A 25,233-nucleotide genomic window follows, 5' to 3' on the forward strand; every position below is an offset into this window, starting at 1 on the left:
CAACGCAAAGGTTAAAACTTAGAACACATCAGTACTATATGAATGGGATACCATTCACGGTGCCCAGACTGCCGTTAGTGCTACATCCAGTTTTCTTTGGGTAGGCAGAGCGTGTCCGTGGGTGGGCACTGCCCCCCTGGTAACGCTCCTGTTATAATTTCATTTTTTTAATGCGAAATTGTGGTGGAAAACATAAGAAAAAGCCAGTATTTTCAGGAAGTGGTCACCCAACATGGACACAGCCATTATCAATGCTGGTACTATTTTAGCCAATCAAATGTACCCCAAATTGCCGTTTCTTGTTATTACCCTTTATCATAGACAGCTGCACAGGTGAGAAACGGTCATACGGGAGGGACTTAGGGTCGGGCCGCTAATCTTCTGCGTTGAGAGGAGCCAGCTGAGGAGGCTCGGGGATCTGGTTTTGATGCCTCCTGAATGCCTGCCTGAAGAGGTGTTCCGGGCATGTCCCACTGGCAGGAGGCCCTAGGGAAGACCCAAGACATGCTGGAGAGACTTGGTCCCTCTGCTGGCCTGGGAATGCAATGGGAACCTGACGGAGGAACTAGTTGAAGTGGCTGGGAAGAGGGAAGTCTGGGCTTCCCTGCTAAAGCTGCTGGCCCCGCGACCCAACCCCAAATTAAGCGGTAGATAATGGATGGATGGACCTGCACTCTAGAATAACTGACGTCACAAAATGGCTGCAACCATATTAGTTGTGTCATTTTTTTGTTTAAACATTATATTCTACGTTATCTAAGAAAGCCACTTTTTGCATAATTAAATACTTTTTTTCTCGCTCCTTACCGTTTTTTTTCTTTTAAAATACCGGTCCTGATCAGCTGCTTAAAAACTGAGAATGGGAATCTAAGAGTCCTTACGGTCTGAACTGTTTTAATGTGTCCAAGGGCGCAGGGTTGGTCTCAACATTGGTAGGGGCACTATAACAGCATAACCTGCATGTACACTTTTTGCTGGGGACGGGACATTAATAAGACCAAACATGTAGAGGGTCAGGGCTACATTTCTCACGAATATGCTGATGTTGCTTACTTAAAAATGAAAAAAGAAGAAAATTTTTCAAAATGTGGGAATTTCCCCTTGTTTCATATAAAGGATATTTGTAGTAGTTGTATTTTTTTTTTGGGGGGGGGGGGGGGGGGTTGGTTACTTAACCTATACATGGAACTACATGTTAACCTACAAAGTCCATCACGACAAGATTAATACATTGCTTTAATTGGATGTTTCGTCCATCTTTTTCACCCTTATTTTCATCGCTTAAGTGCATTCGTTGGGTGAGCAATTATGGGGAAAAAAAATCTAAATCGGGATTAATTGTTTTACCTTGACTATGATTGATGTCTGATTATCTGAAAAAATGTCTGCATAGGCTGAAATTAAAAATATTTTTAAATGAATAAGGTAGAAAATAAATCCATACATTAGAATTAATGAATAAATGTACCAATAGGTATTTGGTTTCAAAAGTGTAGTCACAACATGCTCTACCCTTCTTTCCCTCTAAACTAGGCCATTTACAAGAAGACAAGAAACAGCATTTTGACTGTCAACACTTTCCTGTGAAACTCAGAATGAGACCACTCTCTTTAAGCAGCTTCTTGCTCAAGTTTTAATGGTTCTATACTTTCCAGCAGAGTTCTTGACATTTCTCACCGTTTAATTAACATTAACAGTAGAAACGTACAGGACACTTCTCTAAGCAGATTACTACTCGAGTTTGGCAGGTTAGGATAACATTAACCTGTGTGAACTTACCAACTCTGATGCAGGTCAGACATTAAGTAGCAAAATTAGTGGCGTGTTCCCGACCTCCACAACATTGACGTCTTTTTACATTACTTACAGTGGCTGCTGCTGGGGATAAAAAAACTAATGCCCCTCCTCTTCAAAGGGGGTGGCATGTTGACACGCATTTCTGGTGGATTTGTGAGCGTGCTTGTAGGTGGGAGGGTGGGGTGTAGTCATCATCAGCCAATCAAATGTGCGTTTGGGGGCGGGGCATTCAGCAAGTGAAAGGGGGTAAATGTAAGTCTGAACATAATAATAATAATTCACTTAATAATGGTTGGGTCAATTCTGTCCTTATAACATGGGAAGATAATCTAAACTACATACTGTATGTAACTGAACTCATTATATAATACAAATAAGTTTGCTTAGAAGTTTGTAAGGACAATATCAACATCCTAGAAAATTGGTAGTGTTATGTCCCTACCGTCCCACGTCTCACATGGGAGTCTGATATAAAGTACTCCCATTATGGTTGTTCATTGTTTATTGGGAGAAAGCAGCGAAGAAGAAGGGGTTGAGGGGGGACAGAAATGAAGGAAGCAGAATAGGAAAAGAACAAACAACTACAAAAAAATACATTATTAAACACCGAGGCAACCTCTGAACATAGTGGTGCTATCGTGATCTAATCATATTTACCCGCCAACAACATGTGGTGGGCTTGGTAACCAAGGAGAAAGAGGAGGGAATAAAGGAAACGTGATTACCGTATTTTTCTGACTATAAGTCAGTTGTCCCCCCCCCCCATAGTTTGGCTGGGGGTGCGACTAATGTCTGACATTATTAACACATTATTATATAATTTAACGTTATTTTGGTGTTTTGGAGTGACATGGATGGTTTGGTAACTTGTTAGCATGTTCTTTATGCTATAGTTATCCGAATAACTCTCAGTAGCTAGGTTACGTTAACATACTGGCCACGGTCACAATTCGTTGTTCATGCATCATGTAACATTATCATATTGTACACTTATATAGCATGTTGTTCTGTATTGTATTTTATTTTAAATTGCCTTTCAAGATGACATATCTGTTCCTTGTGTTGAATTTTATCAAATACATTTCCCCAAAAGATGTGACTTATACTCCGATGAGATCTATGTTTTTTTTCTCTCTTCATTGGGCATTTTATGGCTGGTGCGACTTATACTCAGGTGCGACTTCTAGTCAGAAAAATACGGTAGGTGGGGAGGGGCGCACATGATTCTGGCAATCTGAGGTGGGGAACCCAGTATTATGAAAATCACCTGTAAGCGTTGATAGGTTGACATCCTATTCTATGCTAATTGCTCATTTATCCTAGCACCAACAATCTCGTATTTAAATACGTTGTCATTTTACACCTCAAATTCCGGCACATTTTTAAAAAATAAATTGCTCGAAAGGTTTCCTTACTTCCATTTTAGATGACCACAACTTGAAAAACAATTGCAGGTTTAACAATTTTATTCATAAATGTACAGAAACGACTACACTGGTAAAGAAAATCCACCAGCTAATAAAGGAAGAGGAAGAAAAGGAGAGAACAGACAATTTTGGAAAACTGTACACATAAAAGAAACAACTTAAAAATTGAAAATATGTACATTTTCTTTTTAAAATGCATCATTCCCATCAATTTTCCTTGTTCAGAGACACTGCCAAATGTCTGTGTTCCATCTGTCCGAGCCGAGGTCTTTCTGGGGTGGAACCCTTCAGCTTCATCTGAAATTATACAGTAAATGATTAAATTTCAGTGCCATTGACGGTCATAGGTTTCCAATCCATTTTGACTTGGAGAGGCAGGCAACGGATGATCATCAAGTAAAGATAGATTGGACGCCATTTGCCGTCAATGGCTGTCAAGAGTTAAATGATAAAGCTTATAAAATGGTTAAATATAGGAAGTACAGTACATGAGTTATTCATAATGGCTGCGTATAGAATGATAGGTTAAATTTCAGATTTAACTGCGAAATTACAACAGACAACTAGATACGTAAAACTAATGCTTAGACGCTATGGCACAGGAGTGTCAAACTCATCTTTGACACAAATCATCAAATCTGGCGTAAATTGAAAACTAATGGAATTATCAAATGAATTGAGACCAACCTAGTAATTATCCAAATAATCGAAAATCTTGTTTTTTTTCTTTTATGGGGGCGGGGGGTGAAAACACAAAGGTAGTCCCCGGGTTATGAACGATTTCCGTTACTTCGCTGGTGACATAACCCAAATTTAAGCCCAAATCGGAATTAACCTTTTAAGTACCCCTAAATCTCAAAATAACCATGCAGAAAGTTGTATTATATGTCATATTATTGTGAGTGCCTAAATAACATTTGGATAATTATTTATGTTAATTTTAAATAATTGATTTGGTTCTATAAAACGAGTTGTTAATTGTTATTTGGTTAAATAATACAGGATTGCCATTTGTTTTATTTGGGTTTGGTGGGATGGGTTTGCAACGTCATGTTGTATGATAGATATAAGTATGCAGCGGGGGCTGTTTTTTGAGGAGTAAGTCAGCGTGACGATAGGATGTATTAAGGACAAAGCTCGATTTTTTTGACCTACGTTCTTTATATACACCTTTTCCATCTTTCTCAGTTCTTTTTTGTTTGTATTTAATGTCAAGTCGTGGTTTTGTTTAATTTTTGATTAATTTTTGTTGCATTAAAGAACTAAAGTAAGGAGCGACGTGAGTGTTTCTTGGCTCGCTGTGAGGAGGAAGACATGAGGATAGCGTCAGATTGATGGGCTTTTCCTTGTCGATTCTACAATTATAGTAAAAAAAAGGTACTGCAAGGTATTCATTCATTCATTTTACATGCGGCTTTTCCTCACGAGGGTCGCGGAGGTGCTGCAGCCTATCCCAGCTAACTACGGGCACTAGGCAGGGTACACCCTGAACTGGTTGCCAAGGGCACAAGGAGACAACCATTCACGCACACACTCATACCTACGGACAATTTAGAGTGTTCAATCAGCCTACCACGCATGTTTTTGGCATGTGGGAGGAAACCGGAGTTCCCGGAGAAAACCCACGCAGGCACGGAGAGAACATGCAAACTCCACACAGGAAGGCCGAAGCCCGGGATTGAACCATTGATGTTAGAACTGTGAGGCGGACGAGCTAACCACTCAGCCACCATGCCGCTACTGCAAGGTACGTTGTGTTAAATGCCGTTATAGTCTATGACTATTCGGGCTTTATTCGCGAGTGAGTTGCTTCGCTGAGAGAAAAGGACGCTGTAGAAAGTGAGGAGGCAAGAGGGGGGAATATCATGGCCGCTCAAGTTGCCCCTCTCAACGCAAGCCAGCCGTCCAAACACAAAAAGACTGATCGGGACTCTCAAGAGGAGTTGGCAACGGGAGAAACAGTAGCAAATCTAAATCTCTTATTTCTATAGTATTTTTGTTTAGGTGAGAAACATCATGCCATTTTCTTTTTGTGGGCCACACAAAATGAGCCTCGAGCTTTGAGTTTGACACCCGTGCAATACTAGAAGCGCAATAGATGCAAGCTGTAGTCATGTAAAAACCCAGCCTGGTTGTGAATGAATCACATCAAAGCGGCACAACACTGTGCTCTATTCACGATTAAGACAATATGGTCACCTTTGCTGTTTTATGTGGGCAAAATGGTCTGTGGGAATAAACAAATGACTTGTTGAAACATGTTCTTTAATTATGTTAGAAAAAATAAGTTTTTGGATTACCTGAGGCTGTCCCCTGGCAGAGTTTGTCTCCTTCAGAATCTGGAGTGGGGAGCGGCCTTCTGTCAAAGTGAAGAAAACGGAAGCATTAACTCAATTAACAAAAGTTTGTTACCTGTCAGCCCTTCCATTTCAAATAGATTGGACATTTACAAGTGATGAATTCATTCACAGCAATACATTCTATATGAAAAGGTTAAATTAAAAAATTGTAATTGATAAACATGTACCTTTTTGCTTTTTCTTCCCTGAATTCACTTTGTTCTCACTGTTGACATTCTTAACCGCCACAGACACGGCGAGTGGCGACGCACCCCCTTTGGCGCCTTGCACCGCTCTGGCTCTGAGCCCGGTGGCCCCGAAGCCTTTACCCAGCCACTGCGGCTTAAACACCACCTGACTCGGACTCTTGACGTCGAGGGTGAGGCGGTGTGGCCTGGCCGGAAGCTCCTTTGCCACTTCCTCTAAGGGTTCCGAGGGTGGGTCCGAGGAGTTCCCAGTGGGCTTGACCGTAAGGGCGGGAAGAGCGTAGAGGTGGTCCACGCCGTTGTGTACAGTTTCCACTTCAGCGTCCCGGTGCACCTCGGCAAGGATCTGGGGGGACGGCATTCCCTCGTGGCACGTGATGAGGCTCATGCTCAACCTCTTGTGGAACGGTGATTCCCGTGCCTCTTCCGCCTCCTCCAGGCTAAGGTTATCTGTTTCAATCTCCACCTCCATCTGAGGCTCGGCCAACAGCTCGAAGGGGCTGCGAGCAGAGTCCTCATTTTGGACCGGATCGGCCACGAGGGCGGCACTTTCAGATAAAGAGTCGAATGCACGCAGACTTTGAGGACTCAGGAGAGGGTCTGTAGAATCCGGCTCCTCGCTCTTGAGGACGTCCCCGTGTTCTTCTCGGGGGGCTTTCCCTTCAGCTTCCGTGTGGAACAACATGCCCAGACGACGAGCTAGGGTGCCGACCTTGGCTGGAAACAAAGTTACATTCATCTTTATACTGTATATGCTGATAAAAGTGTGTACTCCCATAAATAGTTTATATTATTCATTATGATTTTATGATAGTTGGCTCATATTTAAAATAAAAACAAAAACTACTTACTTTTATATTACACTGGCTTTAACATTTTAGTTGGAATTGTATGTGCTGATAAAAATTGGGATTGTTTTTTATGCGACTATCATTGTGTCCCGAAGCAAAAGTAGATTTTTAGGGGAAGTTTTTTTTTTTGATTGATGACAAAGATAAGCACCTGTTTTCATTAAGGACTAAAATATATAGATTTTAAATCCCATTTTGAATATAAGTGCAAACAACTCAAAATGAACAAAAAAAATACTTTTTCCATTTTTAATATGTACTTAAATCTTTAAATGACACTCAACATCACTGAGGACTGCATATTCATAAACCTAACTATTTAGAGTCTTATGATGATTATTTTACTTGATTACACTTGTATAGCGCTCTTATACCTTCAAGGTACTCAAAGTGCTTCACCATTTCTTGACTCACCAACAGATGATCAGGAGCAACGCATGGTTCAGTATCTTTCCCAAGGACGCTTTGACATAGTCACCAAGGTGAGTGGATCGAACCTACACCTTCTGGGTTGGGTAACGAATACTCCACCACTGAGCCATGCCGCCCCAAAAATGTAGTCATTTAAAAAAAAAAAAAAAAAAAAAAAAAAAAAAAAATTTAAATAACTTATTAAAAAAATAATTTAAAAAAGCTTTAGCTTCATTTTTGTTTTTCCTTTTTTGTTTAAAATTATATTTTTAACAACTCAATAAAATATTTACTATTTTTACCTATTTTTATTTCTTTAATATTTTTATAATTTTTATATTTTATTTTTTCCTATGTGTATGTTTGGGGGGGGGGCACTACTATAAAAGGCTGGGGGGAAGGATTGGACAATTTTTTGGGTCAAAATCATTTCTAAATGATTAATCGACTTTCAAAATAATTATTCATTAATTTGCAAATCAATTAGTCGATTAATCGTGGCAGCCAAAAGAGTAACTCCAGTAATTCCAAATGAGTCACAAAACAGGAGTTATTGTACGAGAAAGCAACTTTTGAATTGATGTCCACTGTGGTGCCTGCTTTCTCTGAATGGGTTAATTACAGTGCGGTCAACGTACTAAGGTGGCCGCACCCTAGTTATTAGATATTTTAAAAAATAATAAAATATGTTTCAAACAAAATGGCAAACATTTCTCATCCTAATATGAAATATGATTCATAACTCATTGGTTGCCACTGACTGCAGTCATTGATCATTTGCTGCCAGCCTCTCCAAGTTCCAATGGATTATTACCGTCAGTGGCATTGAAACATGATGATTCCAACCATAAATCTAGTCAAATAATTGTTACCTCTCATAACTTCTCTCATAGGCGTGCGAACAATGCCCACAGTGGGCGAGCGTGGATCACCCCCAACGGAAGGACACTCGCTCACCTCGTGGCCCGCTTTAACTCTGCCAACCTGTGTGTGTGTGTGTGTGTGTGGGGGGGGGGGGGGGGGGGGGCAAAATTGGTTAATGAAAATGAAATCTATAGGTAATTTGCTATGACGATGGCCAACCAACTAATTTTAACTGGGAGGGCTAGAAATTAATATACACTCTTTTGACACGTATTGTACCTGAATGGGTGTTCGATTAATGGCCACTGATGGGGAACGTGGATCAATTAGCTGGGAAACCCAGGAGTTTTTGACAGGCACATCTGTGTTGGCAGCGGGCCTCGTAGAAATCTTACTCTCACTGGCTCCCATTTTTTTATTTTTTGGTCAAATCTGGGCAAGCACAAAACAAAAATATCTTGATAAAAACACAGATTTCTTAACAAAATATGCCCTAAAAATTTAAAACATTGACTGATTGCCAAGTTTTACAGACTGTTAGAGGCTGAATAACTTAAACTTCAAGCAAAAGTGAATGAGTATGACTTTACTTTTCGATCGTGTGCGCTTTTAACAGCTGTTATGCAAACACCACTTTGTAAAAATGGTTAATTTGTATTCAATACAACAAAAAGAAGCTATTCAGGTCTGTAAATACATTTTTAGTACACTGGTACGCGTTGTCAAGTTAAATACAATTAAAAACGTATTTACTTACGTAAATGCATTGAAAATAACGTATGTACCGTAACTTAATTTTTAAAAAATCGAGCAACAATGTAAATCTATTAAACGCCAAACGACTTTAAATGAACGTTTTTATCGTCAATTTGTTACGTATTTAAAAACCCGAACAACAGTGGCTAACGTTAGCTTGTTAACAAGCTAGTTCTGCTAATGTCAACGAAAGTTAGTGAACTTGGATTCTTCCGTATTTCACTCTCAAAAACGTGCTTTCTGTAGTTGTACTTTCTACACGACCGTATACACGAATTAAAACTCCAAAAGACAGTTCATTATTCATCAAACTTACCTTTAACAGTAGAAACAACTTGAAATAGTAGAAGGGACGACCAGACTTTCTATCAGCTTCGCCCAAACACTTTAAAATATATTAACACTAACAAAACTCTCGCGTACAAAACGGCGCGGTTGGGCACATACTTTTTTTGAAAGAACCAATAGCAAGGCGGGGACGTCCCCAGTACGTGGCGCTGATTGGCTCATCGTGATAAGTGGGCGGGACGTTGTGCTGGCATTTTGAAGCAAAACAGTCAAAAATTTTCGGTTTGAACACGTGACCGACCAAGACGAGAAACATTTGCCATTTTGTTTGAAACATTTTTTAAAAATATCTAATAACAACGCTGCGGCCACCTTAGTACGTTGACCGTACCGTAATTAACCCATTCAGAGGCAGCAGGCACTACAGTGGACATCATTTCAAAAGTTGCTTTTTCGTACAATAAACAGTTTAACCAAAGATAATCATTAGTTTATCTATCTCATTTATTGCCAGCCCAGGTCACAAAGTGTTTTGGTAACTAGTCTTTCATTCATGTTTTTAACCATTCAATTGATTCCAGCTCTATCCAGTTGAAATAGATCGTCAATTGCCGTCAATGGAAGCCACAGAGTTAAATTATAGGAAGTGGATCAAAAATGCCCCAAAATTAACAGTGACCAAGAAATACACAAACATCAACAGAAAGTGACCTGAAATTATAGAAAGTGGCCCGAAAATGCCCCAAAATCAACAGAAAGTTATTTAAAAATGCATAAAAAATCAACAGGCAGTGGTCTAAAATGATAGGAAGTGCCCCGAAAATGCTCCAAAATCAACAGATAGTGACCCGAAAATACACAAAACTCAACAGAAAGTAACCTTAAGTTATCAGAAGTGATCTAAAATGATAGGAAGTGACACGAAAATACACAAAAATCGTGAGGAAGTGTCCTAAAATCATAGGAAGTGACCCAAAAAGTCCCCAAATCAACAGAAAGTGACCCCAAATTACATTTAAAAAAATCAAGTCACAAGAGATTTATAAAACAAAATTTGTATTGCCCTATACAGCAAAATACATGTCAGCAACACAAAAATCGGGTGTCAAATGGAGGACGCAAATACATTTAGGTAGAAAAAGAATGTGTGCATGAAATGGCTAATGCTAACGGTCAGCTACATAATTTTATTCCAGCAAGAATATCATTTACATAAAGAATATTCTAGCTTTACTATATGCAGGTTTGGCTAAAGTAGCACATTTTTTTAAATCGACCAAAATAAGGAACTAAATTAAATTTTAAACAGCTACTATTGTGCTAGCATGTATAATTTCCAAATAGCTTAAAAATAAACAGCCAAGCACTTTGAAATCAAAGCTTTATTGCCGATTATGATTTTAAACATTTCAACCAGGCCCTCAGTCGGCTGAAAACAACGATGAGTTTACAATATATGCTATGGGAACAGATGAATTTGGTTTGAATGAATTTGAATGGTTTAATTGTTTAAATGACAAAAAAAAGGGAGGAACCCATGGGGAACCAGTCATATTATACAAATAGAATCTTATCATTTAACGGGCCTGTACACACACACAGACGCGCGCTCTTACACACATACATGACCAGACTAATAACAGAAGATGAAAAAAATTAAATAATGTTCATACAAAAAAATGAATAATTGACATAATCAAATTTCTAGTGCAACTTAAAAACTTGCACCCATTTTGTCTGTACCGTCAAGCTACTGTACTGTACAAGATAACCATGCTGGAGTTGATAGCTACACCAATTTATAAAGGGAGGGAAAAAGGTAGTAGTGTTATTACAAAACCGTCTAAGCATTGTAAGCGGAAACACAAGGACTTTCAAATATGCAGTATAAAATAAACGTACTCTGGCTGGCTGATACTAAATACTGCATTCATAGCGGCAGGGGCACCGACTGATGACTGGAGGATAATTCATAGTGTCTTTGTCCATCCAATCCTTTTTATAGTCGATGTTTCAGTCCCAAACATATACCTCCATGCAGGAAACATTCACACTCTATAGCCCCGCTCGTGGCTAACCTTCATTCGGTCCCGCCCTCAACATCCCTCTGGCAAAAGTGGGCCAGTAAAGTGTCCAGGTCGCGGCGGTCGGCAGCGGAGTACAACGAGCTCTCGCCCATCATGCTGAGAGCCATGCGCAGAGTGGACCAGATGTTGTCTGACATGACTGTGGCCGCAGTGCCGGCGGGCCCTCGCGTGGTTCTTGCTTCAATGCCGGCAGCAGCCTGGCGTTGAAGGGAAAGCGCTTCCAGAAAGTGCTCCACTGCCTCCCTGCACATTTAGAGAAACAATAAGCGGATGCTTTTTAAAGGAGAGTACAACATAGGGGAGACCAAGGTTGATTCTCACTTTTTCCCTTAATTCAATCACTGGAGGGCAGTGTTGCACAATACACACACAGTACTGAAATAATCAGAATTGCACTAATTAAAAAAATCTACATCGTCTTCACTGTAGGGTGTCACTAAGCCTGTTATGTCATGATACGTAATAAGTCAATTTATCGCACAGTAAATAAAAACGAGGGCGGTAATTTTCCCAGCTGCGATTTGTCGCCGCATGCGTGCACATACATTTGTGCGTACGCGTGTGCTCTGTGCACTTGGCACACGTGCGTGTTGATTGCACATGAGACTCCAGTTCCTTTCACAGATGTTTTTGGTCTACAACACACCGTACAATTTAAGTTCAGACAGAAAGACAAAATAAGGAAACATCCATATTAACCATTGAAAAATGTTAGAGCATTACTACATTGAGGCGAATGGAAAAAAAGAATGTACTAACCACTTTAGCCTGCTATAAAACATTTGCAGTCTTCTCCAAAACGCAAAATTGCGGTTAAAAGGTGACACTTCGAACATGAAAAATCGCTGGTTTACAGCTTTTGCAAACAATGTGGAAAAACGAAAAAAAAAAAACTATTACTGACACCACATGCATGAAGAAAAGAGAAGTGAACTTTATTTTTTTTTAATGGGGTGTAAAACTTACGGTTAGCGGCTTAGCGAACATACTTCTGGTGAATATTTCAAAATAAAAGCACGTCATGTTCAACATGTAAATAAAGATTTATGGAGTTGATCTCACATACTTCAGGTTCTACACTAAAACCGCACATCATGTTCAATATGTAAATAAAAAGATTTCTGGAGTTAATCTCACATACTTCAGATCCTACACTAAGAATAGCTTTAAAATGACACCCCTTATGAAAAATCTGATTGGCAATGAATAATTTTGCATCAAATTTGCTAACATGTGCACTTTGCAGGACAAGAGGACAGTCATTTTGGATCAAATAAACACTTTAGATGGGCTCTGATTAGCAGAAAACAAAAACGGCATTGGGTTTGTCACTCATTTCATATTCTGCACTTAGCTAGCTTTCAAATGACTCATTACGCATTGTGTGTTTTTTTATATTAATTTCAATGTTGTTTGAGTTTTAATTAAGAGTAACAATTTATTGCATTTGAATTGACAATAATATTGCATATCGGCAATAATTTATGAGAAAATTTAATAAAGAAAATGTTAGCGCGACAGGTCTAGTCACATGATTTCAAGGCAAGATGTGATGAATTTTTCAAGGTCACTTTCAAAATTTTAGGTCTTCACTAATCTTTTCATGTTTTTTTTAAATTTTCCACACAATAGTGTTCTAGTTATGAAAGTGCTACCGTTAAAAAGTATGAGGACAAAGTTATAGTTTTTGATTCACATTGTCGAGCAAGCCAGTTGCTTGCTAGCTGTTAGCTGTAGCCGAGTGGATTTGTTTTCCAACCGCTCTCAGTTGTGTACATTGTACAAACAATAAGAGAAACACAAAACAACACTAGAAATTAAAAATAATTTAAAGCAGTGAAAACAACAGTGCACACTGCATTGTGCAAGCAGTTAGGACACAAACTCAGACATTGACTACCTATCAGACAACACGTTGACATTCACTTCCGGACCAATTCTAATTTTGTGTTGACTACCTCTAAATGAGTTCCTGAGAGCATCAAGTTCTTGTTGTTACACAACAACCTCAACACAATCTCTGTAGTAAATAGATAACTATTGTAGAATGTGCTGATGGGTATTCACTAAAGAGTAAAAACTGAAAACCATACCCATTCTTCCCTAATAATTATGTACCGCAAAATCCATTTAAATAAGTAATTATTTTCTATCACAGTTAACAACTTCACTATGTTATAATCTACTGCAGTACTTCAGCTGCATGAGCCTGAACAGCAAATTTACGGTTGCCCTAGTGCCATCTGGTGTACTAACAATTTAATGAACCCAACGCTTGGGCCACCACTGCCCTTCATAGAGCCAAGTGCAACCCAGTGAAAATTAATTTGGCTGGCTGAGTGCTGCAAAACATTCATTTGAAAAAGAAAATCTACTTGAAATGAGCACAGTTTTAATTACGCCTAATAATTCAAAACTATATAAAATAAAAACTATTTGCACTTGAAATCCTTCAATTCACATACCTGAATAATGTTTTTTGACAACTTTAATGGGGGGTTGAGAAGAAAGTTTGAATGACTAAAAGACAACGAGTGACCGATAAATAAAATGCTATTGAAAATGGGAGGAAATATTTACTATAAATCAGAAAATGCATATATTTTTATATAATTTAAATAAATCTAGTGTTGAATACCATTTCTGCTCAGATTGAAAGGACTAAAATCGTTCATCTGCAATTTACAAATTTGAAAATAAATAAAAACTTTTTTTTCTTGTGGCATAATTACTGTAGTTTTCGCACTACAAGGCGCACCTGACTATAAGCCGCCACCCACGAAATGTGACACGAGAACGGCATTTGTTCATCGATCATATTCATATTCGCACTGGACTATAAACCGCAGCTGTCCTCACTGTATTATGGGATGTTTACACCAAAAGATATTATTCGGTAACACTTTACTTGACAGCGGCATCATAAGACTCTCATAAGACCAAATGAACCACCATGAAGCGTTAAACCAATTGGTTGCAAAGCTTCATTGCTTCAAGAAGCTTCATTTGGCCATCACTGCTCCCTAGGGGCAGACAGTCAACCTCTTCTGCCACCTGCTGTCAACACTGTTGTTGCCCAACATGCCTCCTAGCATGCATTGCAGCGCTACAGATGTAAATAACAATCAAGGTCCATGTTTTATGCTAATTATCTATTCAGTTACTGTTCCAGTTGTTTCATTAATTACTAGTTATGGTATTTGGTAACACTTTATTTGACAGTGGCGCCTTAAGACTGTCATTAGTCAATCACAATTATGATATGACACTGTCATGAGCATTAATGAATGGTTATAGCAGATGTCATTTAGTGTCATCTGGCAAATTATCTCACTTTTGAGTGGATGTATAAGATCCAAGCTGAACATAAAAGGAATTAGTAACAAAATTTGCCGGATGGCACTTAATGACATCTGTCATAAACATTCAGTGCTGCCCATAATAGTGTCATGTCATAATTATGACGGCCTTATGACAGTCATATGACGCCGCTGTCAAATAAAGTGATACCAAATACCAAAAAAAGCAATTAATGAAACAAATGGAACAGTATCCAAATAAATAATTAGCACAGAACATGAATTTTCATTGTTACTTACATGTGTAGCGCTGCAATGCATGCTAGGAGGGATGTGCTGCCTATTAACCCCAATAAATCAAATAAGCCACACTGGTCTATAAGCCGCAGGATTCAAAATGAAGGTAAAAAGTAGCGGCTTATTGTCCGAAAATTACGGTATGTCTTTTTTTAATGTGGCTTTAAAACAGTTGCTACAACTGACATGAATGAGTAAATAATCATTCGTAAGTTAACAACAAAAACCAAGACTTTATTTAATTTAACAGATCTTAGAATGCTACATTAACAACAATTGCCAGCCATTGACATAAATAGACATCCAATCCATCTAAAATGGGAGTAAGGGCTGTGAATGCTCAAGTTTCAGTGTCGTTCATTCCCAGTCAAAATAGATTTAACGTATAGAACCATCAATGGCAGCCAATGACTTCATATCTCTCTAATATTTTTAAAACATAAGCTGTATCAATAGTTCAGGTATGTTTCAGTGGAGTGTTATTATACTGTACTATACAATTACCTGTGTGCTCCTAAATTGACACAACTGATTCCAAGGTTGTAGCGACTACGAACGAAACCAGGCTGTAATTCCAGTGCTCTCCTGTAGGCGGCTACGGCCTCCTCGGATCGGCTACCGTTCGCCAACGTGGCGCCCAGTTTGTTCCAAAGCAAGTAATCCTGTGGGAGGGACAGAGTGAAAAGATGGCTGTAAACCAGATCCCACCCATCCAAACGTACAAGTCAACATATAAAGTCACCTGTGGTGTGGCAGATAGCGCCGCGGTGAAACAGTCCACCGCTTTATCGTACTCGCCACTAAGGTTGAAGAGGACTCCCAGACCGCACTGCAGCTGAGGGTCCACCTGAGCAGGGTCCGTGTTCGCCGCATGTAGAAACAAAGTCTGCACATCTGTAAACAAGGACCTAAAAATGGGTTGCAAAAATAGCGTCAAATCCTTTGACGTTAGTTGAAATGATGTCCACGAATCAGTGGCTATTTTGATAGTCGATTCATTGTTTACTTGCATTATTGAAAAATTGTTCAATACTGTTTTTTTTTTTTTTTTTTAGGGCTCTTAACTCATTAGAAAAAGTTAAAAATGGCATTTTATTTTGACTTGGGTTATACTGTATGTGTTACATTCGTTAGGTGTCTAATGCTGTCAATGGCAGCAAATGAGTTAATACCAGATGTTCGCCGATTTATATTTGCATATTATCATTTTAATTTATTAAATTTGAGGGGGGCATAAAAAGGAAAAAAAAAAAATATATATATATATTCCAATCCTTTAATTTTTAAAAATCCTATTTAACAAAACACTTTTTATATTTAACGAGGGGGGAAAATTGTGTTTATTTGTTATTTTTAATATACAATTATTATTTGTTCGTTGTTTTTATTCACAATTTAGCCTCTAGTAGAATAGCGAAAGAACATTTGTTCGCTGCCAGCCCTCTCAGTTCAAATGGACTGGATGTCTATCGCCGTCAATGGTAGTCAATGAGTTAAAAGAATTGAATTGCATTAAAACTTTACACCTTATTTTAGTCTTTATTTTTTGTTAATAAGGAACAAGGGGGAAAAAAACCTACATAGTCTTCTGATTTGAGTAGCCTTCTTAATCTTAACAGCCAATCAAAATGTGGTATTTGCGTTTGTACTGGAAACTATTGGGAGTAATGTAACAACAACAACAAAAATCACATGATTTATACATATGAGCAGATTAGTCGACTAAACTGCCAAAATAATTGGGCGTTAGTTGATTATCTAAATACAATGGTACCTCGACATTCGATCGCTTCGACACACGATCTTTTCGACATCCGATGTCAAATTTGACTCGCCGTTCGTTTCTACATCCGACGACATGCTCGAAATACGACATGACAGCACCGCGGACGGACGCGCGGCAAATTTTCTTGTGAGAGAAATCAACACAGGTTTCAAATAGGCTCATACAGATGGTCAAACAAGGAAAAAGGTGACACCATTGAAATGAAGATGCAAATTATAGAAAAATATGAGTGTGGGGTGCGCATCGGTGAACTGGCTCAACAATACATCTCCACGTTCCTCCTCCTACCACCGTTCGCCAGTCTTTATAAGTTAAGATGACTTATTACTGATGAATTATTATTGTGCTAACATCGCCAAAGAAATAGCCAGCTTTGTCAGGTTTTCATCATTTATTTCAGAACTTATCCAACACAAAACGCCTCCTGACCGCCAAAGTTGACGGTGTTCTCAAGAAAACATTGAAAACGAAAGTAAACTCTCAGCCGCTCCGCTCCCTCTGTGTCACGTCAGCCACGCAGTGCGTTCAGGTAAAAAAAAAAACGTCCGCCACATTAGAATCAGATTCGTTACACTATTACAGGAATTATTATTATTAATATTCCTATTTTTATTCATAATTTATTTGTTTTGCTATGTGTAATTGCCATTTGTAATAGTACCAGCAGAATTTATTAAGGATTTTGTGTAGGTTTTTGGGCTGTGGAACGAATTAATGGGATTATAATGCATTCTTATGGGAAAATCCTGCTCGAAATACGACCATTTCGACTTGCAAACAAGGTACTGGAACGAATTAACTTCATATGTAGAGGTACCACTGTAATTGTTTGTGGCAGCCCAAAGTTACCAATATAACCACGGTTGAATGAAGCCCGTATGACCGCCAGAGGGCGGTGATGAAAGCATTTCAGTGCAGTGCTTTCAAGACCTGCCTGTGGCGGTCAACCGGGATGAAATACAACAAATGTTACTCACTCTGGCAGCAAAGAACCAAAACGTTCCCTTTCCTTTTCCCTTTCTCGGGAAGCATCCTGCTGACGCTCTCGCTCATGCTGCTCCCACACTGCGCTGTATTTGGGGTTATGCTTCAGCCAGTCCCGAAGAGTCTCGCAGGCCTGCCGGTGCAAAGACTCGTTGGTGAAGCTGACGGCTAGGGCCATCAGTGCAGTCAGGTTGTCATTCTTCAACTCCACACATCTGATGGAAAAGAGAAAATGTGTTTCGTACGCAGAATTTTAACTTTTAATGACGCCATTTTGGAAGCATAAAGCCACTTGCGCCGTAACTCAGATGCGTTGACTGAATATTAAATCATAATATTGGAGCCATTTTCAAAAAGCACCTTGAAGAGCTGGCTTGGGAGACTTTGTTTTACAATCGATCATTTTCAACACGATTCCTCAGAAATAGATGACTGTAAAAAGGGAATCAATCATAACAAGAGCCACTATAAAACTTATGTGCGCGGACCTCCGCCGAAGCCAGACAGTTTTTCATCAGTCACCACCAAGGATCTTAAAAGCTAAAAAGCAGGCAAAGTTCCACCATGATCTGAGGAGTCCTCCTGGAAGCAAGGATGAAGGCACATCCAATGTAATGTGAAATAGAATTGCATCATTGTGCCTTGTGTGGGATTTTCCATGTTAGCTCATTAGCTATCATTGGCTACATTTACAAGGACAAAATGTCTAATCCAATCATAGTTGGTATTAAAATTATGATCGGATAGACTGTTTTCATGGATTATAAAAGCATTGATCTAATTAGGACTTGCGTGTTGATGCCTCACACTTTTGAACGGAACCATTGTTGTTTTCGTCACTGATGACGATAACGAAAATATTTCGTTGACTGACATTTCTAATAGGGGTGCACGATATCCATTTTTTGAAACCGATATCGATAACTTCCTGCTCCTCAAAGCCGATACCGATATTGATAAGCCATAATAAATATATAATTTTTTTTAATGTATATTCACTCGAGTTTTTGAACACCTGGAGCTTTTAAAAAAAAATAATTGTGGATTCAACATAGATTTGTCTTTGATCTCACCAGAATTTTCATAATGACATGAACATTATTATAATGAACAAAACAAAGACAAGAACAGTCTTGACTTCAAATAAAGTGCCAATATTTAATTTTTCAAATAAATATAATTTGAGTCAATCACAATCAGTTAGTCAATATAATTGAAGATGTGTTTCCTGAACAATGAGCACTGAACTAAAACATAAACCCAACAGGTATTGTGCTTTGTCATCAGATAAAAATATTTTGTGCTACAGGAGACAGTTGTGGTCTTGGTCCATGAAACAACTTTCTTAACCTGGGAGATAGGTTAGGACAGCAAGCCTATCAATAACCAAAAGGCCTCTCAATAACTTACTAACTTATAACTAACACTGTAAACATTATATAGTAAGGTTATTCACTCATTCCTCATGACAAAAATATGGTAGAACAAAAAGGATTAATGGATTGCCTTATAATTAATAATCAATATAAACGGCAGTGAGTGAACCCATATTCAATAAAGTATGAGGTTTATTCTCTGCATAGTATAAAATCCTACCAAGCATGCTGACAGGACTAACATTACACGACAACTATTATATGTACAGTGCCTTGCAAAAGTATTCGGCCCCCTTGAATCTTGCAACCTTTCGCCACATTTCAGGCTTCAAACATAAAGATATGAAATTTAATTTTTTTGTCAAGAATCAACAACAAGTGGGACGCAATCGTGAAGTGGAACAACATTTATTGGATAATTTAAACTTTTTTAACAAATAAAAAACTGAAAAGTGGGGCGTGCAATATTATTCGGCCCCTTTACTTTCAGTGCAGCAAACTCACTCCAGAAGTTCAGTGAGGATCTCTGAATGATCCAATGTTGTCCTAAATGACCGATGATGATAAATAGAATCCACCTCTGTGTAATCAAGTCTCCGTATAAATGCACCTGCTCTGTGATAGTCTCAGGGTTCTGTTTAAAGTGCAGAGAGCATTATGAAAACCAAGGAACACACCAGGCAGGTCCGAGATACTGTTGTGGAGAAGTTTAAAGCCGGATTTGGATACAAAAAGATTTCCCAAGCTTTAAACATCTCAAGGAGCACTGTGCAAGCCATCATATTGAAATGGAAGGAGCATCAGACCACTGCAAATCTACCAAGACCCGGCCGTCCTTCCAAACTTTCTTCTCAAACAAGGAGAAAACTGATCAGAGATGCAGCCAAGAGGCCCATGATCACTCTGGATGAACTGCAGAGATCTACAGCTGAGGTGGGAGAGTCTGTCCATAGGACAACAATCAGTCGTACACTGCACAAATCTGGCCTTTATGGAAGAGTGGCAAGAAGAAAGCCATTTCTCAAAGATATCCATAAAAAGTCTCGTTTAAAGTTTGCCACAAGCCACCTGGGAGACACACCAAACATGTGGAAGAAGGTGCTCTGGTCAGATGAAACCAAAATTGAACTTTTTGGCCACAATGCAAAACGATATGTTTGGCGTAAAAGCAACACAGCTCATCACCCTGAACACACCATCCCCACTGTCAAACACGGTGGTGGCAGCATCATGGTTTGGGCCTGCTTTTCTTCAGCAGGGACAGGGAAGATGGTTAAAATTGATGGGAAGATGGATGCAGCCAAATACAGGAACATTCTGGAAGAAAACCTGTTGGTATCTGCACAAGACCTGAGACTGGGACGGAGATTTATCTTCCAACAGGACAATGATCCAAAACATAAAGCCAAATCTACAATGGAATGGTTAAAAAATAAACGTATTCAGGTGTTAGTATGGCCAAGTCAAAGTCCAGACCTGAATCCAATCGAGAATCTGTGGAAAGAGCTGAAGACTGCTGTTCACAAACACTCTCCATCCAACCTCACTGAGCTCGAGCTGTTTTGCAAGGAAGAATGGGCAAGAATGTCAGTCTCTCGATGTGCAAAACTGATAGAAACATACCCCAAGCGACTTGCAGCTGTAATTGGAGCAAAAGGTGGCGCTACAAAGTATTAACGCAAGGGGGCCTAATAATATTGCACGCCCCACTTTTCAGTTTTTTATTTGTTAAAAAAGTTTAAATTATCCAATAAATTTTGTTCCACTTCACGATTGTGTCCCACTTGTTGTTGATTCTTGACAAAAAAATTACATTTCATATCTTTATGTTTGAAGCCTGAAATGTGGCGAAAGGTTGCAAGATTCAAGGGGGCCGAATACTTTTGCAAGGCACTGTATGTATAGCATAGCACACTAGCTTGAGCTACTAGCCTTAAGCATTGGCTGGCTTCTATAACACAACAACTTATGAAGTTCTGTACATATGACCCTTCACCACTGAAGTGAACATATATTGCAAATCCATATTTCATAGTAAACATAAATACTTACATATATTTCTGAGGCGGAAACGTAAGTACCAGAAAGCATTCTCGATTGTCAATGCTAACGCTAGACACAGCAGTGTGTAAAGTGAATTTGTGGGCCAAATTATAGATGCAGCGAATTATTCTGACCGGCACGTGGCAGCAATGCAACTGATTTCCCAGCCAGCGAGCAAAGTTCATACTGTATTATCGGTCCTATTAATTATGTTATTGGACTTATTGGGATGATGTCATAATTCCTATTATCGGACTGATAATTATCGGACCAATAATTATCATGCACCAGTAATTTTTAAGCGAAAAAATTTGCATTGAGAGACTAAAATATAACGAGGCAAATATCCATTTTCAACGGATGAGCCAAAAACAGGACAAATATGATTTCAGTTTTCATCTGACGACATGAAAACGCAACATTTTCCATCATATTGTGTCGCTTGCGAGAATTGACTGCGGGATTTCGCATAGGCCTGTCGCGACACCAAATTTTAGGCGATATATTGTGTCATAAATTATTGCGATATGCGATATTATTGCCTGCTTTTTTTTCCCCTATTCAGCCACGAATATAGCGACAATACATCCTAATAAATCACCTACTGATATGTAATATTTTTTATTCACAAAACACAAATTAAAATTTATAAATATTTTTTAAAAAACACACACAATGCAGAATGAGTCATCTTAAAGCTAGTTAGGTGCAGAATATGAAATAGGTGAGAAACCCACTGTCATTTTTGTTGTTTGCCAATTGCAGCCCATTAAAAGTGTTAATTTGATGAAAAATGACAGTCATCTTGTCCTGCAAAGTGTGCATGCAACAAATTTGAAGTCAAATTATTATCATTTATTACATCATATTATCATTGCCAATCAGATTTTTCAGATGGATGTCATTTTAAATTTATTCTTAGTGTAGAATCTGAAGTATATGCGATTGCCTCCAGAAATCTGAACATGACATAGTTTTATTTTGAAATGCTCAGAGGAAGTACGTTTGCTAAGCCACTAACCGTAAGTTTTACACCAGGCGTGCCCAAGTCCAGTCCTCGAGAGCCCATATCAAGCTTGTTTTCCATGTCTCCCTCCTCCAACACACCTGACTCAAATAATTATCAATATTTTTATTTTAAAAATTTTATTTATTTAATTTATATTTATTTATTTATTTATTTTTATTATTCAATTATCAGGCTCATGCAGAGCTTGCTAATGAGCTGATCATTTGATTCAGATGTGTTCAAGGAGGGAGACATGGAAAACAAGCTGGATAGGGGCTCTCGAGGACCGGACTTGGGCCCTCCTGCTTTACACTCAGTAAAAAGAAACAAAAACAAAATTCACTTCTCTTTCGTCATACATGTTGTATCAGTATATATATATTTTTTTATTCTTTTGTTTGCATCACTTGCAAATTCTTTAATCTAGCAAGTTTTCATGTTTGATGTGTCACCTTTAAACCGTAAGTTTCTGTTGTGGAGAAGACTGTCAATGTTTTATAGCAGACTAAAATGGTTAGTACATTATCTTTTTTCCATTAGCCTCAATGTAGCAATGCTAACGTTTTACAATGTTTAATATCGAAGTGTTTCCTTATTTTGTATGTCTGAAATTTTATTCCAAGGCGTGTTGATGGACAATACACATCTGTGAAAGCTACTGGAGTCTCATATGTAATCAACACGCACGTGTGCCGAGTGCACGCAGCACACGCACGCACATACGTATGCATGCACGCACATGGCGATTAATCGCAGCCTGGAAAATTACCGCCCTCATTTTCATTTACTGTGCAATAATTTGACTCATTGCATATCGTGACAGGGTCAATTTCACGTCCCTAAAATTAGCACAAACGTCAGGCTCACTTTTCACACACTTTTATTAACAAACACACACCCATGTCATCCATTCGACAACAAACACACACCCATGTCATCCATTCAACAACTATTTACAATGAAGTGCTACTCAAAACAGTGTACCCATAAGTCTTTGCGCCTGTGAACGCACCATTACGAGCATCACGTTGCTACACCTCTGCAACACTATCTGTGCTTACTGAAGAAAAGCAAAACCCCGCTGTTAATTCTCGTAACCGCCACAATATGACGGAAACAAAATTGTAATGTCACAACCAAAACAATACGAAATTTGGGTGAGTTTTCGTTTCATCGACCAAAAAAAAACATGGAAATTTTTGGGGTTTTGACGCAAACGAAAATATTTTGACATGACTAAAATATGACTAAGACGAATAAATATTTTCGTCCAAAATACGAAGATGAAAATTAAAAGAACGGCAAGAAATAACACTGGAAAAAATGGAACTAATTATTTTGACATACAGTGGGGAGAACAAGTATTTGATACACTGCCAATGGGTTTTCCTATTGACTGTGTATCAAATACTTGTTCTCCCCACTGTATGTAGATTGACCAAATATATGATGGTGAGATCGTGTAAAGCGCTTTGAGCGCCTTGAAAGGTGGAAAAGCGCTATAGACCCTACCCACCGACATCACAAAACCACGTGCTCGCTGTATGGTTCCGCCCACTTGTCCGTCATTTTGTCTCTGTATTAGCATTGTTTTCAATTGATCGAGGAATTTAAAATGCATTTCATGGAAGACCCGGTGCTTTCTGATGCCGTAAACTCACTGGATGTGTTGCATAAAAGGCGTTATGTGGAAAAGCTTCGTTCTATACAGTCGCCAGATCCATATTTGATGCCCAAATCGATGTTTTTCGACCCACTGTCTTCGCCCTGTCTGCCTGACATCTGCTACGCTGATATTTACAATTATCTTGTCCACACAAAATCAGCCTATTCTCACGAAAATTTGAAAAACTTCAAGAGCTTGGAGGCTTATAAATACTTCGTTGCTGGTTGGGTGAAACAGGTCCTCGTCCACGAAAATTCGGCAGGAATCTATCTTGTGCTTGGAAAGGTGAGTTACGAAATTTTCAATTCAAAACCTTTTGTTATTGCTAACATCCACTGTCAAGTCTAGTGTATTTCATGTCGTTTGTCAATGGAGTTAAGGCTTTTAATGTTTATATGGTTTAGCGATAGCACTCTCACTACATACATACGTGTATGTTGTCGGCGATTAGCCTAGCAATGATCTTAATTGTGGTTATTTGTCAGCCCCGTAGACGAGGCCAGTTTCTTTCACTTGGTACCAGCTAAATATTATTCAAAAAATAACGATGGTGGAAGAAAGGGAAGTCACAAAGATCTTGAATTTGAAACTATGTCGTACTACGTCGTATGTTGTCGGCGATTAGCCTCGCAATGATGTTAATTGTGGTTATTTGTCAGCCCCGTAGACGAGGCCAGTTTCTTTCACTTGGTACCAGCTAAATATTATTCAAAAAATAACGATGGTGGAAGAAAGGGAAGTCACAAACATCTTGAATTTGAAACTATGTCGTACTACGTCGTATGTTGTCGGCGATTAGCCTCGCAATGATCTTAATTGTGGTTATTTGTCAGCCCAAAACCCTCTAAGTATATCTTAAATGCATCTTACCGGATATAAAATGACTACTACATAGTCTGTGGTGATTTTTTGGTGCCCAGTTTTCACGTCGAATTGCAGCCGTCCATTTCGCTCTCTTTGGATCCCTCGGAATACGGTAAAACTTCAAGTCTCTCCTTCCATCTTCTCTGTTAGTGCAACCAACAGCCACACACGCCTTCACCATTTTGATTATTAATGTTAAGGAGCAGAAAAACACGCCGTAAATAGGAAAAATGTACGTAGCCGTAACAGGTTAACACTATGTTTTGACGGACAAGCGGGCGGTACCATTCAGGAGAGCGGAGTTGTGACGTCACGTGGGTAGGGTCTATATAACACCATTTACCATTCTTTATGAGGAATAGAGAAATGATTTCAACTGACCTGCGGAGGGCGCTGATGGCCGCAAATTCTTGCTCATTTTCTGCTTGACACGTGCCCAGATATTGCCATGCCTGAAAAAACAAATAATACATAAACGTGATAAATGAAGGCTTTCTTTGGTTGTTAAAAAACAAAGCAGTCTTTGAACTATCATGTTTCAGTGCCATTTGTTCATTTTCCCCTCCCAATCAAAACGTATTAAACTTCTATCACCGTCAATGGCGGCCAATGAACTAAGATTTCACTTGCTCACCAGCTGGTTGTCTGGCTCTTTCTGTACTGCGCTTTCAAAGAGCCTAACAGCTCCCGGGATATCACCGGCCTCCATCCTCCGCAGGCCCTCTGTAAGAGGGTCTTGGTGGGACAAGTATGGGTTGTCTTCTTCAAATTGATACCCCTGAGAGAAAGACAAGCAAATAGAGCGATTCTAACTCATCTGTCATGTTGACTGTTGTGAAAAAACAAGGGTGGTCCAAAACAGCATTGTTCCTATGAATGATGA

At 38.9% G+C, this 25,233-nt stretch overlaps 2 protein-coding genes across 4 annotated transcripts in view; both read right to left on the reverse strand.

The window, feature by feature from the left end:
- Nucleotides 1–3,229: 3,229 nt before the first annotated feature.
- Nucleotides 3,230–9,113, reverse strand: cdca3 (cell division cycle associated 3). Its single transcript, XM_057834717.1, has 6 exons — nucleotides 8,968–9,113; nucleotides 8,175–8,327; nucleotides 7,904–8,015; nucleotides 5,752–6,486; nucleotides 5,525–5,583; nucleotides 3,230–3,521 (listed from the first exon to the last, which is right to left on the reverse strand). The coding sequence occupies exons 2-6, from the start codon at nucleotides 8,304–8,306 to the stop codon at nucleotides 3,432–3,434; spliced, it is 1,128 nt and encodes a 375-aa protein (XP_057690700.1). The 5' UTR covers nucleotides 8,307–8,327; nucleotides 8,968–9,113; the 3' UTR covers nucleotides 3,230–3,431.
- A 1,193-nt stretch (nucleotides 9,114–10,306) lies between these two features.
- pex5 (peroxisomal biogenesis factor 5) overlaps nucleotides 10,307–25,233 on the reverse strand; it is a 47,950-nt gene continuing 33,023 nt past the window's right edge. For all 3 annotated transcript variants that reach the window (XM_057834714.1, XM_057834711.1, XM_057834713.1), the window contains 6 exons: nucleotides 24,985–25,128; nucleotides 24,732–24,802; nucleotides 17,386–17,607; nucleotides 15,365–15,530; nucleotides 15,127–15,284; nucleotides 10,307–11,269 (listed from right to left, as the gene is read on the reverse strand). In XM_057834714.1, the coding sequence (XP_057690697.1) occupies nucleotides 11,020–11,269; nucleotides 15,127–15,284; nucleotides 15,365–15,530; nucleotides 17,386–17,607; nucleotides 24,732–24,802; nucleotides 24,985–25,128 (1,011 nt within the window). In that variant the 3' untranslated portion in view covers nucleotides 10,307–11,019. The remainder of the gene's footprint in view (nucleotides 11,270–15,126; nucleotides 15,285–15,364; nucleotides 15,531–17,385; nucleotides 17,608–24,731; nucleotides 24,803–24,984; nucleotides 25,129–25,233) is intronic.

This window comes from Corythoichthys intestinalis, chromosome 4 (genome assembly GCF_030265065.1).
Source record: "Corythoichthys intestinalis isolate RoL2023-P3 chromosome 4, ASM3026506v1, whole genome shotgun sequence".
NCBI lineage: Eukaryota > Metazoa > Chordata > Actinopteri > Syngnathiformes > Syngnathidae > Corythoichthys > Corythoichthys intestinalis.